At 30.8% G+C, this 16,316-nt stretch overlaps 2 protein-coding genes across 2 annotated transcripts; both read right to left on the bottom strand.

Annotated features, from left to right (window-relative positions):
- Positions 1-3,187: 3,187 nt before the first annotated feature.
- Positions 3,188-5,849, bottom strand: LOC130627945 (uncharacterized). Its single transcript, XM_057441416.1, has 3 exons — positions 5,310-5,849; positions 4,994-5,118; positions 3,188-4,831 (listed from the first exon to the last, which is right to left on the bottom strand). The coding sequence occupies exons 1-3, from the start codon at positions 5,429-5,431 to the stop codon at positions 4,770-4,772; spliced, it is 309 nt and encodes a 102-aa protein (XP_057297399.1). The 5' UTR covers positions 5,432-5,849; the 3' UTR covers positions 3,188-4,769.
- A 3,677-nt stretch (positions 5,850-9,526) lies between these two features.
- Positions 9,527-15,538, bottom strand: LOC130630153 (uncharacterized). The gene is made up of 13 exons (XM_057443546.1): positions 15,507-15,538; positions 15,131-15,169; positions 14,982-15,018; positions 14,823-14,864; positions 14,633-14,659; positions 14,103-14,141; positions 13,843-13,938; positions 13,257-13,298; positions 12,854-12,955; positions 11,856-11,933; positions 11,762-11,794; positions 9,764-11,313; positions 9,527-9,597 (listed from the first exon to the last, which is right to left on the bottom strand). Exons 1-12 carry the CDS (start codon positions 15,536-15,538, stop codon positions 10,606-10,608), a joined length of 1,275 nt encoding a protein of 424 aa, XP_057299529.1. The 3' UTR covers positions 9,527-9,597; positions 9,764-10,605.
- Between the last annotated feature and the right edge of the window lie 778 nt (positions 15,539-16,316).

The following is a 16,316-nucleotide window of genomic DNA, read 5'->3' as shown; positions in this document are numbered from 1 at the left end:
GCTTCATGTGCATATAAAACCCTAGAGTTGCAGAAATTTGTTGCTGGCCTGGCAATAAGCAACAAACTAAGCTTTGCTATAACTGTACTTATATATCTTGATTAAATTTATTATTAATTAATAAATTTATTGATTGTTTATCAAAGTAATAAAAAAGAAAAGCATATTTGCTATTTCTTAAAAGCAACTACATTAAACTGCAAAATAGTTAGTGACACACATTTTGCAATTATAATCACAAAGTAAGTGACGGTGTTATGAAAATACAATAGCAGTATCACAACAAAGTGAGGCTTTTGAATTAGGCCAGTACAAACGAGACTACTGTGTAAAAAATAATTAACATTTTGAGTATCTTTCTTGCTATAGTGACCACAAACTTGGGGCGCGTCCATTAAAACCATGTGTGAAATAATATAATTATTAGACAATTTGTTTTTAAGAAACGACTAACGCAATAAATTACACAATGCGACCGACATAAAGCGTAAAGTATGACTGCAAATCATACTTAACCGAAGGCAAATGAAGCTGCTCCTAAAGTACATGTATTGGCTATATAAATCTTTATCAAAGTACCAACCATAAAGCGGAAAATATTTAGAGTAGGAATATACAATAAATCGTGGATAATTACGATGAAGCTAAGGGTTTCGTGGGTGCTTTAGTATAACCCGGTTATACCTATTATTATAGGAAACTAGCCGGGGTATGCCACAAGTCAAGGTGTGACTATGAGTGGAACACTCTGTGGGAGCGCTTAATAAGAGCTGTAAACTGTGCCACACGATCAGGTGGAGCGCTTTAGTGCAGGTATACAGTATATCGTAAATCAAGTAAATCGCATACACCATTATAGTGTTGCGACTGTAACATATTTTTCTAAAAATAACTTTCACGCAACGATAGCTGAAATAAGAAATAGTGTTTACGAACTGTTGTTACCCTGTCAAAAACAATTCGTCAATATTATTTTATTTTGCGAAATAATTTTTTGTGAAAGTTAAAACATTAATCGTGACACAGGGTTGAGCGCTTAGTACAGTTAAACGGTGTCGCACAGGCATAATCACAGCCTCTGTTTAAATAAAAACACAACACAAATCAATGTGTGACCCGGCATTGAACGCCCCAAGGAGTGCTTAATAAAAACCGCATACTGTGTGACATGGTCAGGTGGAGCGCTTTAGCATACATGCATACAGTATGTGGTTAATCAGGGGAAAGCACATACACCATTGCAGTGTTGCGGCTTTTTAAAAAAATAACTTTCCCGCAATAATAGCTGAAATAAAAACAAAGTTAACAAACCATTGTTACTTCATCATAGCAAAAACAATCCGTCAATATTACTTTTTTTTGCGGAATAAGTTTTTGTGAAAATTTAAAAATTATTCGTGACATTGGGCTGAGTGCTTAGTACAGAAGTTAAACTGTGTTGCCCAGGCGTATAGGGGTAATACCCTTTTGAAAAAACTTTCTCGCAGACTCTGTTTAAATGAAAACACAAGAAACAGTCCATTGCTAACGCAGGGTTGAGCGGTTAGTCCAGGTAAACAGTGTTGAACATTCGTACAGGTGTGATTCCCAAGAAAGTATAAAAATTAATTGTTACAGTGGGCTGACCCGTTAGTATAGGTAAACCGCGTTGTATATGCGCATAGACATAACAGCCTTCTACAAAAAAACATCCTGTACAGTTAAACATAGTTAAACAGGTGAATAAGCGTAATACGCTTTTCAAAATAAACTTCATTGCAACTTTGGTTTAAATGAAAAACATAGGGAGCAGGCTGTTATTACCAACCGGTCCAGGTAAAACAATTGCTCAGCCATTTTATTTGCAGAAAAAAGTTTTCAGAAAAATAATAAAAGATGTATATAGCTAGCTACCTAGCCAATTGCATTTAGCATAAGAATTATTGCTTAAGAATATTGTTGTAGCCAAACTGCATTTTTATACTCTAACTTTTTGGCCAAATATAGGAGCTAGCTAAATGGCCACAGGCTCAACATAAAAATAAATGTTGGGTAGGATAAAAGCTCTTATACCATAGAGAATAAGATTTAAGATTTTTAAGATTTTTTTTTGCGTTTAAGATTTTTACGTGACTAAAAAACGTGACAATATATTTATCTTAACATTAAAAGCAGACAGAAAACAAATATAACTAAAATATAAAGCTTTCAGAAGATAAAAAGCCTACAAACCTGACCACACATGACCACTTTCAAAGTCAAAATGGCCTTCGTCAAAATGGCCTTCGTCAAGATAAAGTCGTTGATTGTTTTTTTAAGCGAAAATCTTGGTTTGTTTTTTAAAGAATCAGGCGTTGTGATTGGTATACTACGTGAAAGCAGTCAAAACAAGGTTAGTAAAAATATATCGCATTTGGTATCGGTGGGTAATTTACAAAATTTCGTGTTCCCGTTACGTGACGCGGCTTTCGCCGACACACAGGCAAAATACGGCTATTATTAAAGAGAAGTATCTCGTTTTATGCACAATAACTTAAACAAAATTAATAAATACTAGTCTATAAGGTACGTTGAAAAAAACGGAGAAAAATGGAAAAGAGAACTGCAAGTACGTGTCAATACACAAAAGTCTTTTTTCGAAAATTTGTTTACCTGTCCCCTTTATTGTGTAGAGATTGAAACTCTGATAAAAATAATGCATAGGTTATTTCCTTTTGATTAACATAAAAGGAGATACGAGGATTTAAAAATTTTGCTGACGTTAGCAAAGACCTATTATAGTAAAAAAAATAAGAAATTTGTATACCCGTTGCCTTTATCAGCAAAAATGTAAAAGTTTTTTGATGACGCTAAACTTATTTGTTCCGAAACGAATGGGTTAACTGAGTATGAGGAAATTGGTCCCATTTTAGTTCCAGAGGATCCTTAGTTACTTCACAAGAGATGATGATACCCATTTTAATTCCTTGTACCCGTGTAAAAGAAAACAAATAAAAAAGAATAATCCAGTCATGCTTTGAAGCATGAGTGATTGGTTTAGACAATTTCGTACTCGTAATGAGTGGCTGAATGGACGATTCGCGATGGGCAGCCAAACACACTTTATTCCAATTAAAATTTAGAGCAGTTTTTTTTTAAATAAAGCACATGCGATTACGAAAAGGTTACATTTCTTATCGCCCTTTTTTATATATAAAAAAATCTGTTATTATTTTTCTCTTGTCTACAATTTAATTCTGCGACAGATTCTCGTTTGACATGCTATAAGTGGAATCTTAACAAGAAAAATTGTGTTAGAAGTTATCACCAGAATCATTTATTGTTCACTGAATTATATTATTTTTAAAAAATGGATTATAATTAATAAATAAAGTAAATAGGGTTTCCATAATTTTATTGCTACAATTTTTTTTTCAAGCATTTTTCAAGCATTTTTCAAGCATTTTTCAAGCATTTTCAAGCATTGAACAAAGTCAAATCAGTGAGCTACAGCTAAGATATTATCTAGGGCCAAGGAAGTTACAATGAAGTTGCGCACATGTAAACAAAACATAAAACTCTGTAAAGGTACACAAAATATCTGTTAACCTAAGTGAAATAATCACGCATTTGCCTTCATAAAAACTGGAGAATAAACTCTTAAAAATAGGAACAAAAGCGTAGTAGATCATCAAATTAATATGATATAAGCTATGTACCATTAAATATCCTACCTTAAAAAAATCAATTTAATGGAAATTAAAATTACTCTACACAATCACAACAACGCGGAAAAAAATAACTATAATGTAAAGATACGTCTGGTAAAATTAAGTTGTTCAATTTAGAAACAACGCCACAAATTGGGAAGAAAATTTACTATCCGTCAATTACTCCTGAATAATTTGATACCATATGGCTCATTTGGAATAAAGTTAAAAAAACAAGTTAAAATAAATTTAAACATGATAATGAAGATATTCCACAAAACTATTTTTATTTCTTTAAAATGCTACGTTTATGTTTATTCGCGTCATTTTAGTGAAAATGATGTTAATGAGTTGATGAAGTTTTGTCAGGTAATGCGATAACATAAAATGCATGCATTGTAATGCGAAAACAGTGTTCTATAAACTTTCTGTTCTAACTGCATTTAGCACCACAACATTTCTATAGATATTCTAGCTATCTTTCTTATTATGTCACGAGGACAACATGCTACTACTACTACTAATAACTTTTGGCGCGTTTATTTCTTTTGGGTGCGTCTCAAGATGATATTTTATTTTATAAATGTGTCGCGTCATAATAAAATGAGAAGTATTTATGATGTATTTAATTTGCAGTGTAAAGGTCAATGCTATTAAAAAGTAATTATGCTGCCTATAAAAAGTATATAATATGAGTAAAGCCAAAAATTTCGCTCAATAACATTCAATACAATCGTAGCGTTTCAATAACAATGTTTTACAATCATCTCACAATTATTAGGGCGCACCCGAAAATTAATTTCTATCATAAACAATACACGCCATTACATAATGCATTACAAGTGCATTTTATTGTTTTTTAAAAAAAATATTATCTTTTCTTTATCTTTTAATGAATTCCATCTATATTGATTGAAACCAGCTGCAACATTTTTAGCAATAATATCCGCAACAACTCCATTGAAGATTCATAGGGTGAAAATGGCGCAATTCATAGAAGTGCTCAAACATTCATCGAGTGTAGTGATATTGAGATTCGTTGACTATTATCCAGTCTAGCCAAAGGCCAAATTACTACGTTTAATGAATTTGTAATCTTTATTATAATTTTAAATGCCATGTGATGCGTTTTATTCCATAGTGTGATTTTAAGTTATCATCACCTAAGGTTAACAAAATTGAGCCAAATTATATTTAACACGCAATGGCAACAACTGAATAACAGAATTTTATTTATCAAATATGTTAATTCATTTGGTGTTATTTATTGCCTAGCTGATTGTAATAAACTTTTAAAAATAAAAATAACAAAAGATTAAAGTTACCTCGAGGTGATGCGAAAATAATAGTGTAGATATTAAACTCGTAGTGACAATGGAAGCAATGTTTAAAAGTCTCCGTTTTTATAACTTTATGTTTCCACCTTGCAAAATATTGTATTGGCAATAATCTAAAAAGACATACACAATTATGTTAGAATCCAAAATTGTGTTTCGTCTTAAATGATTTGCTTTCAAATGTATAGTATAAATGTATGGTATAATAACTTAGAAGTTATAAAAAATTCAAAACAATAACCGCATTCCTATGCTAAAAACAGCTCTGTTTTTTTCTTTGCTTAACATATAAGAATATGTTTACCTCGGTACTAGGCCCTCAATGAGCCTGAAAACTTCGAGGAAAAGGTGTGGCGGTAATCGATATTTTCTTTCATACATATCATAAAAAACCATTTTCCAAGTTCTGTTGAAATTTCGCGCCATAATAATACAATATCAAGCCTGACCAATTGATTCTCACAAGGTTATTCAGATCGATATTTTCTTTCATACATATCATAAGAAACCATTTTCCAAGTTCGTTAGCTAATTGTTTATTTTTTACTGATCTAAAGTATTTTACAATAAGAGTTAATAAGTAAATACATACAAACAATACATATATACAAGATATAATATTTTGGTTTTGTGTGATAAACGTTGGTATAAATGTTAATGTGAAGGGAATTATGATTTCCTTAAAAAGAAGGACTTTCTGATTGCATTCAATTTTGCATTTAGTTTGCGCAGGACCGATATATTTTAATAAACTGACAGCATCTATTCAAATCACTGCACACTAATGACTAACTATTTACGGCAAGTAACTAGCTATAATGGAACTGTAGTGAAACGGTAAAGTAAAAAAAAACATAAGAGTGAAAGTTCAGTCGATACAATGTATTAAGTATTTGAATGTTGTTACTTTTTTATATATATATATATTCTACTTGTTATACGTTTGTATTATTATGTATTTTTAGTGTTTTAATTTTTATTTTAAAACAATATTATCCCGGACAGAAACACAAATCATTCTCCACATAATAGTATATACAAGATAAAATTTTAATAATGATATTACATAATAGCTAATATGGTATATGAAATACGTAATGTTCTATCAATTCTGCATAATATTTTATGGTTTGTTTAGTAGAATAGTCTGTTATGATAATACAGTACATACTACGTATAAATAAGTGGCAAATACCATTATTAATAGTACTATAACAGAAACTATAAATATGGCGAGAAAATGTCGTTTTGTATCAATAATGAAACATATGAAAATCGTTTTGCAATAAAATGCAATAACCCTAAGCGTGCTCGTAAGCCATCTGTGCAGCCACAAGCAATGCGAGCCACAAGAAAAGCTATGTTAAGAATTGTGAAACAACTTTGAGCAAGGCAACAAATTACAATTTAACCACTTATTCGTGACAACATAACTCGTGTACGCAAAAATACTGTGTACATGTTGGGGATCAGTATAATTATTTCACCCAAGAATTATGAAGTACATGATATATTTCTATATATCAGGGCATGAAGGGCATAAAATGCACAACAACAACAACAACATTTTGTGAAACAATTGATCTAATAAACCCACTTTAATAATAATCACCCATATTTATGTTACTATTGAAAAGTAGCAAAATTGTTTTGTGGAATACAATAAACATGCTTGGGCGAGCAAGCTGTGCAGCTACACGAGGAAATGCAATGTGAGTAACAAGAAGCTGTGGTAAGCCTCTTAAAAAATTGCTTTCACAATTTCAAACATAGTAACAAATACGTTTTAACCACTTTTTGTGACAACATACAATTCGTGTACTCATAAGAACTGTGTACATGTTGGGGATCAGTATAATTACTTCACCCAAGTATTATGAAGTACATAATATATCTTTATATATCAGGGCATGAAGGGCATAAAATTCAAAACAACAACAACAAAAATTTTTGCACTAATTGGTCTAAGAAAACCACTTCAAAAATAATCACCCATATTTATGTTAGTAATGAAATACAGCAAACCTGTTTTGTAGAATACAATAAACATGCTTGGATAGACCATCTGTACAGTTACATTTGGGAAAATGCAATGCGAGTCAAAACAAGCTATGATAAAACTCGTAAACACATTGCATCCACGATTTTAAACTTAGCAACATTCATAGATTTAACCACTTTTTGTGACAACATACAATTCGTGTACGCATAAGAACTGTGTACATGTTGGGGATCAGTATAATTATTTCACTCAAGAATAATGAATTACATGATATATTTTTATATATCATGGCATGAAGGGCATAAAATGCACAACAACAACAACAACATTTTGCGCAACAATTGATCTAATAAACCCACTTCAATAATAATCACCCATATTGATGTTGGTATTGAAAAGTAGCAAAATTGTTTTGTGGAATACAATAAACATGCTTGGGCGAGCAAGCTGTGCAGCCACACGAGGAAATGCAATGTGAGTAACAATAAGTTGTGGTAAGCCTTTTAAAAAAATTTCTTCCGCAATTTTAAACATAGCAACAAATACGTTTTAACCACTTATTCGTGAAAACATACAATTTGTGTTCGCATAAAAAATGTGTACATGTTGGGGATCAGTATAATTATTCCTGCCAAGAATTCTAAAGTACATGACATATCTTTATATATCAGGGAATGAAGGGCATAAAATGCACAACAACAACAACAAAATTTTCTGCACCAATTGATCTAATAAACCGATCTCAATTATAATCACCTATATTTATGCTATGTGAGTAACAATAAGCTATGTTAAGACCTGTGTGACAATTGCATCCTCAATTTTAAACATGGCAACACACTAAAATCTAGCCAATTTTTTGTGACAACACAATTCGTGTACGCACAAGTACTGTGTACATGTTGAGGATCACTCTCATTTTTTCATGTATTTTAGATCATATCTCTTTATATTACCACAATGAAAAAGACGCGTTTGCATGTTATCTTTATAATCTTAGAGTTAAGATAAAATATCAGGCACAATTACGCATTACATGAATATCACAATTACAAACGTTTTCTAAAAGACAATAAGCCGGACACAGATTGTCTTCGTACAACATCATGCGTTAAAACTGGTGCGCAAACGATTCACCTTTGTGTTTAAGGAAGAAAGGTAGGAGATGCGCAATAACAACATGTTCTACTTTAAAATCCCAACTCAATTGCAATTCCTATCCTGACCAGAGAAACAAAAGTTCTTGCCAACCACTCATTTTCCTATATTTTTTCGGTATATTATTTTTTTTATGAAAGTGTCAAAATGCAAGGAGCTAGTATGTATTCTTGTTCAACAAAAAAAGCAGCGCAGTTGCACATACCATACTCAGCGGTCGACCACTTGTTACACTTGCACTTGGCGAATTTTACAGTTGCTTTACATTATTTGCAATAGTGTCACATGCAAACATACTCGTAGTAGCACCTGCTTTTGGTAATTGTCACATTCTGTCACAAGAATGCCACATACATCAATTCTAGCTGAATACGCGAAGAGACACTAAATTGCATACTGGAAATTTTATTTTTTATAGTTACTTATAACTTATTATACAACAAGATTGCGTCTACAAAAGTACTAAAGAATCAATGCAATCAATTTTGTTCCTGTTTTTTGTTTTAATATTTTATTATAATATTTTAGTATTAAACTTTTACTCATAACGAAAGAAATTATATGGGTTATTTGAGCAAATGTAGGCGTATTTACATGTTCAATATATTTTTTTTTATTTTTTTTAATTTTGCAATTGTTCTACACTTTTGTTAAGATTGTTACATAAATGGGCTTTAGCTCAATACAAAAGGAGCTGCTAAACAGGGTACCCGAAATATAATCTGAATTTACGATTTAGTGCGCATACGATGAGCCAATAAATAAGAGTTTTTAAATTATTCTTGCAAGTTGTATTAGAAATTGTTACGCCAGCAGGTCATCTTTGCACTCCGGCGGAAAAAATGCACAAGAACAGCAACACAATGTTTTGCCATAAAACCCGAAATGTAATTGCAATCCCTTTTCTTATTCGAGTAACCAAATCGCAAGGTGCACGAAAACAAAACTGTTTTAAAATAAAGCCCTAAATGTCGTTGCTGATCTAACAAAAACATATCAATAACAACTGCCTATTTTCACAATTATATTTTTTGGGAAATTGTACTTATGTTTTCTACGCTTCAATAACTTAATTTTTGAAATTTAAGTTTAGAGTAGAAGAAGCCGTACATTGTACCTTCTATTTTGACAATATTTGCTTAAAATCTAAAGGGCCGTTATGACAATACTTGACATACCCATGATGTTTCTACCACCTTACTTGCTTACTTGCGCATCGCCATGATCTTCTATAAAAGAAAAAACACGGTATTTTCATGTATCGAAGTCTGACAGGTAAATCAATCAAATAACATTGCAACGATAGTACTATGAAAATGTAGATAGATATATCATTACAGAACTTACATTTTTGTAACTATTAGCGGCAAGTAGCCAACGTATTTCATGGTTTCTACATTCAGGGATATGTTTGTTTCAAATTAATCTGATACTATAAAATAAATGCGCAAAAAAGTTGATCAGAAATGTACAAATAAATGTCTTTCTTGCAGGAAAAATGAGATAAATTAATTGTAGTCACGTCTAGGAAATGAAACAATTAAAGTACTTTATCGTAATAATATTATACAAGTGGAATATGACATAATGGGACTTACATTGTTGTACATATGAGTAGAAGGTAGCCCAAGTACTTCATCGTTTCCACAAGTCAGGGATTGCTTTATTCCATTTTAATCCAATACTATAAAAGAAATAACTCAACTTGGTCTTTTTTTGGGGTAAAGTTAAATAATTTGTATGTAGCCAAAATTAGAAAATAAAACAATTGAAGAACATTGGCTTAATATGATGATATAACGAAACTTACATTAATGAAAGTATCACTAGTACTTTATAGTTTCTGTACGGCAGGGATTGCCTTGTTTCATTTTCATTTAATACTATAAAACAAATAACCCAACTTTGTTACAAAACAATTCTGAAACATTTTAAACAGAGGCAAAGAAGTTGATCAAAAATGTGAAAACAAAATGTTTCTTGAGGAAAAGAAATTAAATTGCCTGTAGGCAAGTCTAGAAAATGAAACAAGTAAAGAAATTTGTCATAATAATGCGTTACTAGTGGTACATCTCGTTTTAGGACTTACATTGTTGTGACTAATGGTGGTACAAGTTGTGAAATATACAGATTACTTTCTTCTATTTCATATCATGCTAAAAGGAAAATGGCCGAATTTATTTGTAACGTAATTCAAAACATCAATATATTCACACGCAAATATTGTATTTTTTAATGTGGGACTTACAATTAGAAGAATTTCGTAGTTTCTATAGTGTGAGTACGGCTTGGTGAGTTTGATCAGATGATACAGGTGAGTTAATGCTTATGATACATTATGAAATTTGGATAATGTTGGAATTTTGTGGAATAGTTAACAAATAACATAAAACAAAAAAAGAAAAGAGCACAGTATGAATTTAATAAGTTTTAACTTTTCTTATCCTCTCCAAAGCCTTCGAAGCCATCCACTTAGGTCCCTTAAAGCATGCCTTACACACCAAACATTGGTGTCCGCCGTAGGGACCGGGATAGGCTGCGAAGCTTTTGGAGAGGATGTGGGCCGAAACTGGATAGAATAAGGTGAAGAACATTGAATAGGACGGCGACGTGTTACACTTAACGACATAGAACGAACAAAATTACGCGACCGCACAAACAACACTGGTGGAGACATCGACAATAACAAGGATGGAGACACTGATGGAGACACAGAAACCGACGTAGACGATGAAGAAGACACTATTGGAGACACTGAAAGAGAAGAGGAAGGAAGGTTATGAAGCTGAGATAGAGATAAAGGTGACATAGAAGAAAGATTAGGCAGAGGATATTGAAACACTGAAGACAAAGGACCACGAATGGGAAAAGGAGTTGAAATACACTTAGGTGAACACAAAGACTTAGAAGAACAAAAAGAAGATGAGGAAGCAGGGGATACAAACGTTGAACGTGACTTATGTACGTTGAAGCAAGACGAGGAAGGTACAGGACAAGACAACCGATTACATAACACATCTGACGCACGCAACGTTGACGAGGAAGAGTTTAAAGAAGAAAGATGAAGTAATGAAGGAAGTGGAATTAAAGTGGACGAAGATGATGGGTGGTTATTTTCGGTATCTCTTGGTGGTTGTTGGTCTGGAGCCTAAATGTAATAACATATGTGGTTTTGATTAACAGGAAAGTTTTAAAACAAAAAAAATATTTGAAAAAAGAAATCGACTATCGTACTTAGTAAAATTAAAAGCAATCACATTCAAAAATTTATTAGCTATTTTTCTCCAATTCTCACTCTATTTTTAATCGGAACATTAATTTCATTAAATTATTTAAGGCAAGAAGATTGGATTCATATGGTGGTGATACATGATGTTCTGGCTGTTTTTCAGGTGTGTATGCGCAAAAAGTGAGTGGAGTGCAAAGGAATAATGAAAGATTAAGTATTTATATTAAGTAGATTAATTGTTCAAAATATAAATCCAACATGCCCAAAAATCAGCGCATAAAAAAAGGGAACACTTGGCAGGAAACGGGAAATGATACAAATTTGTCAGATTTATTGCATCAATTCTATAACACAAAAATATATTTACCGGTACTGCAGTTAATTTCTGTCGAAGTTCTTTCTAAAAAAAAAACATGCGATTTAACTAGACATAATACCTTTCGTAATTATTATTTTATGACTGGATAATTTTGTGCATCCCAATCGCATAAATCTACGCGTTCTCTTATTAATAAGAATTGATCATAGAAAATTAAGAACTAAATGAACAATAGTTAAAAGAAGTTTATGAATCATTTATTAGTGTTGCAAATTAAAAAAGCTTATGTTTTTAAAATTATGCAGCTTTAAAAATTCATATAAAATATAAAGCCGAGCGTATTTGAACTAAGCATTTCACACGCTGCTACCTCTCCCAGCTAATATAACCTCTAATTATGCTATTATTCTAAACTTCAAAAAACGTTAAACGGGCTACGAAATGATTCAATAATTTAATCCCTGCAAGTTTTGAAAAATGGCGTGTATTAAACGAGGTGCAAAAAATTATATTCATTTTTTCACTGACTTTTGGACAACCTGTTTATGAATAATTAATTTTTTTATGTTGATTTTTATCCCTTTTTATTTTATTCTGTAATCAGTGTATTTTGGCGTTAAAATAAGGTTTCCTCTGTAAAATATAATAAATATCTTTAATTTAAAATTTTGTTTTGACGAGGGAACAGAGACAACACGAGAAGCTATATTTGTTAAAAAATGCTATGTTACTAGCGGTAAAAAGGTAAAAATTTTAAAGTCAATGTTGTTGCTTAGGCTGGCTTTATGTGCAATAAACACGTATGTTTCTATAAAAAATTTATCTTGTTATAAAATTTGAGTTAAAAGCAAACAAATACTTATAACATATCGAATAAATCATGAACATCCAATAAATGTAAGGTTCTTTTCTGTCATTTAAAGTTGTTATTGGATGCCTAATATTATATTTAAGTTCACCGCCATTAGCTTGACTTTTTTGTCAGTCACTAAAGTCGAAAACCAACAAACGTTTTGTAACCCCTTTAAGCTATTTGTTTGTTTATTAAACACATGTTAATTTTGTTTCTTTTGTAAATATTTTTTATTTATTTCTTTGACAAAGTCCCAGCCAATATAATTTCTACGCTAATGAACTTACTTCAATATTTTGTTGTTGCTCGATTTGTTGTTTCGCATTGTTTAATTCTTCCAGGATCTTTTTATTGTTTTCCTGCAATTTATAAATACAACAGGAACTATTCTGAATGTAATAATAAATACTCTGTATATGTACAATATAAAACATTTAGCTATTTGTTTGTTACTAACTGTATGTTAACATTGTCTTTTAGCGCTCTAAAGTCGATGATCTCACTTTTTTGAATTTTTTTTTGAAAAACAAAAAACAAAAAAACATGTATGATTTTGCTTGGTAATATAATTAAGTAAAATTCTAATGCATAAGTGTTAACAAAACAGATTTAAAGTTTGTGATGCTCAATAAATGTAGCAACATTTTTAAGATTGGGGGATAGGGCACAGCAATAAGATAATTGCCTCACCTCCATTTTCTTGATTTGACTCTTTAAATTCTCTTGTATCTCCTGGAATTCAAAGCGACAAAAACTTTATACTTTTACACTTTGTTGATTGGTGTAAAAGTTATATATAACGTTCTATTTCAGAGAGAAACTAAAGTAACGTTTTACGCAAAAAAATGAGTAGTGAAAGCAGAACAACGATGTTTAACAAAAAATAATCGAATTTTAAAAACAATTTCGAATGTTATCGACAATTGTTTACAACAATGGTTATTTAATATCTGTAAAAAAATGAGCTTTTGTCAAAAGAACACAACTCACAATGTATAGTAGTCGCAAAAAAGTAATATTTATTATTGGTTATTCGTTTTTCATTTTCTTTAATTTTTTTTATATGTATTTTTTTAAGATACTTTTATAAGATACTAAGATACTTTTTTTGTATTTTTGGCTCATTGTGAAATCATCTTTTGAGCTTGCTGGCACCAATAATAAATGAGTTTTTACACTAAAACCTCGTACAATATGACAAGATATGAAATTTTTTATTATGCCTGATATATTTTTTTCTTGCCTCACTACGCCTAATAAGCAGATAAACATTTACCATATTGTACTCTCTACCGCATATATTTCGAAAAGAGATAATGAAAATTTTATTAATTCTTTTTTCTTTTATGTATATGAATACAATTAGTGGATACTAAATATGAGGAGAAAAAAAAAATGATAATCACAGATAATTGCGAAATAAATTTTTGTTAAACTTGTCACATAGCTTTTCAATGTGATTGTATATTCATTTCCTTATGACACAAAAATAATAATCAATTTTTTAGAGCAAATACTGACAGCCAGTAAACGTACCACCTGATAAACATGTGTTGCTTTATTGTCATTAGTAATCTAAGAGTGCAATTTGCATTTTATTTTCTATCAACATTTTTTTCAACACTCAACACAAATAAGGTGCAATCTATTTCGGCTGCTTATGAGTTCTATGAGTAGGAAAATTTCATAAATTTCAGACTGCACTTTCAAGAGTGAAATTAGTTAAACCTTACTTAAGGGCTTTTGAAAGACATTTTAACCAAAAACTGGATAACCTCCCCAAGGAGAAAGATGATAACTGTCATTTTGATATTGAAAATCTTTGGCAAACAAAGAAGGCAATAAATAAAATTGTGGGGAAAAATTTAATAACTCCAAAAGTCAAAAACATTATGAAAAAATTAAAAAAGCGTTTTTAGATCAATGTCTTGTGATTACAAAAAAGCGAACAGCAAACTTGAGAAATTAGTAGTTTTGTAAAAGAGATCGCATTTGTAGGAGAAAGTTCTTTTTTTTCCGTGTCTATTAAACCTTTAAATTTTATTTTTTCTTAATAATTTTTATACCATTATATAGGTAATCATACAGGCTTTCTAAAAATATATGCATTAATATATGAAAATAAAGTTTTGGTAAATTATTAGCATTTTAAAATATCACACCTTTTTGTATACTCACGCCTTAACTTAAATTAAAGAAATATATGCCATATTACCATATCAGAAGAAAAGAAGTAAAATATTGTTTATTACTTACACTCTGTCGATCTACAAATTCTTGAATCCATATTGGTGCATTCTAACATACGAAGAAACAAAGAAAGTTAATTTGTTAAAAAGAGGTAGCTACATGTTACAGACATGTAGGTCTATCTATTATACGGTCGTTGTACATCTATAAGTAGAAGCTACTTACTGCAATCCATTTGCTGATATCTTCAGGGCAGTTAAAACTATATTGAAATAAAAGAAAACAATATAATGACATATCAACGAACAGCAACATAGTAAATGTATATTTTTGTAACTTATGTAGAAGAAGGTTAGAATGAAAAAGATACGTACGGAACAACGTACTGCTCAACTCCTGGAGCATTTTGTAATCTAAATTAAAACGTGTTAGTTACACCTCAGTTAGAACCAATGTCAGCTTGAAGATTAATATATTTGTGGTATTCCAATAATAAAGAAGATTATTTCGCGAAATGCTGTGCGAAGTGATGAAACATAAATTTAAGAAACAGTATAAATATAACATGTTCTGAGAAGTTACGTAAGAATCGTGAAAGCAATTTTTTGCTAATTCCGACGCTAAAATATTATTGACTAGTATAAAGCTAATAATACGATAAGATTTGGAATAAAAAAAATACGGACGTGCCATCCCAAATGATTTATTTATGATTTTAAGATTTTGTATTAGACAAATCAGAATCTCTACAGTAAATATTCATATATGCATATTTCGTCCATTACTTAATCTGGTGACAAATATAATTGTGTAATGATGAGAGTGGACATTACGTTTTACGTTAAAGGATTAAGTAATTTGAAAAACCACGGTGAATGTTAAAGTTAATAATTGCTTTTTCGCCAAAATATATTTGCTCATATTTACAAAAATATTAATCGTTGGGTTGCAAGAGTTGCAAGGGCTGTCTGGGTGCATTTTCTCCAACCCTATGTGTCCCTATGTTAGTTACAAAAATATATGAAATAAGTAAGACGTACGGAACGAAAAATTGTTCTTCTTTTGGTGCATCAACACCTTTGTTGACTCTAAAAAGGTAGCATATGTGTAAATATATTTGAAATCTGAATTATCTTGTCTTGAGGTCTTAAAATAGAGTATTAAAAACAAAAATTAAAAACACAGGTAATCCTTCTATTAGAATAAAAATCAGTTATTATTTTGTCTGGGTGTTTTTAATCTACCTTTTTATCTCCCTATAGTAGTAGCAAAAATAGATACATCAACTAATACGTACGGAGCGATGAATTCTACGATAGGTGGATTGACACCTTCGTTGACACTAAAAAATATGGGCATATTTCTTAAAAGCATTGATTGGAATAGATACATTCTATATTACAAGTATATTTGAAATTTTAAATATTTTGTCTTAAGGCCTTAAAAAAGGGATTTAAAAAGGAATTTAAATCATATTGTGTGAAGATATAGGTATGCTTTTTATTAGAATGAAAAGCAGTTAATATTTTGTCTGAGTATGTTAAATGCACATTTTATCTC

This window comes from Hydractinia symbiolongicarpus, chromosome 2 (genome assembly GCF_029227915.1).
Source record: "Hydractinia symbiolongicarpus strain clone_291-10 chromosome 2, HSymV2.1, whole genome shotgun sequence".
Classification (NCBI taxonomy): domain Eukaryota; kingdom Metazoa; phylum Cnidaria; class Hydrozoa; order Anthoathecata; family Hydractiniidae; genus Hydractinia; species Hydractinia symbiolongicarpus.
This window is presented reverse-complemented; position numbering and strand designations above follow the sequence as displayed.

Coding starts and splice junctions, on each gene's coding strand:
- LOC130630153 (XM_057443546.1), bottom strand. CDS start 15,538: ATGGACGAAATATGCATATATGAATATTTACT. Junction 13,939..14,102: donor CAACACATGTTTATCAGGTG/GTACGTTTACTG, acceptor CCTCATATTTAG/TATCCACTAATTGTATTCAT. Junction 11,795..11,855: donor GGGATGCACAAAATTATCCA/GTCATAAAATAA, acceptor TTTTTTTTTTAG/AAAGAACTTCGACAGAAATT.
- LOC130627945 (XM_057441416.1), bottom strand. CDS start 5,431: ATGGCGCGAAATTTCAACAGAACTTGGAAAATGGTTTTTTATGATATG. Junction 5,119..5,309: donor ATTGAGGGCCTAGTACCGAG/GTAAACATATTC, acceptor ATGTCTTTTTAG/ATTATTGCCAATACAATATT. Junction 4,832..4,993: donor TATTTTCGCATCACCTCGAG/GTAACTTTAATC, acceptor TGTTAACCTTAG/GTGATGATAACTTAAAATCA.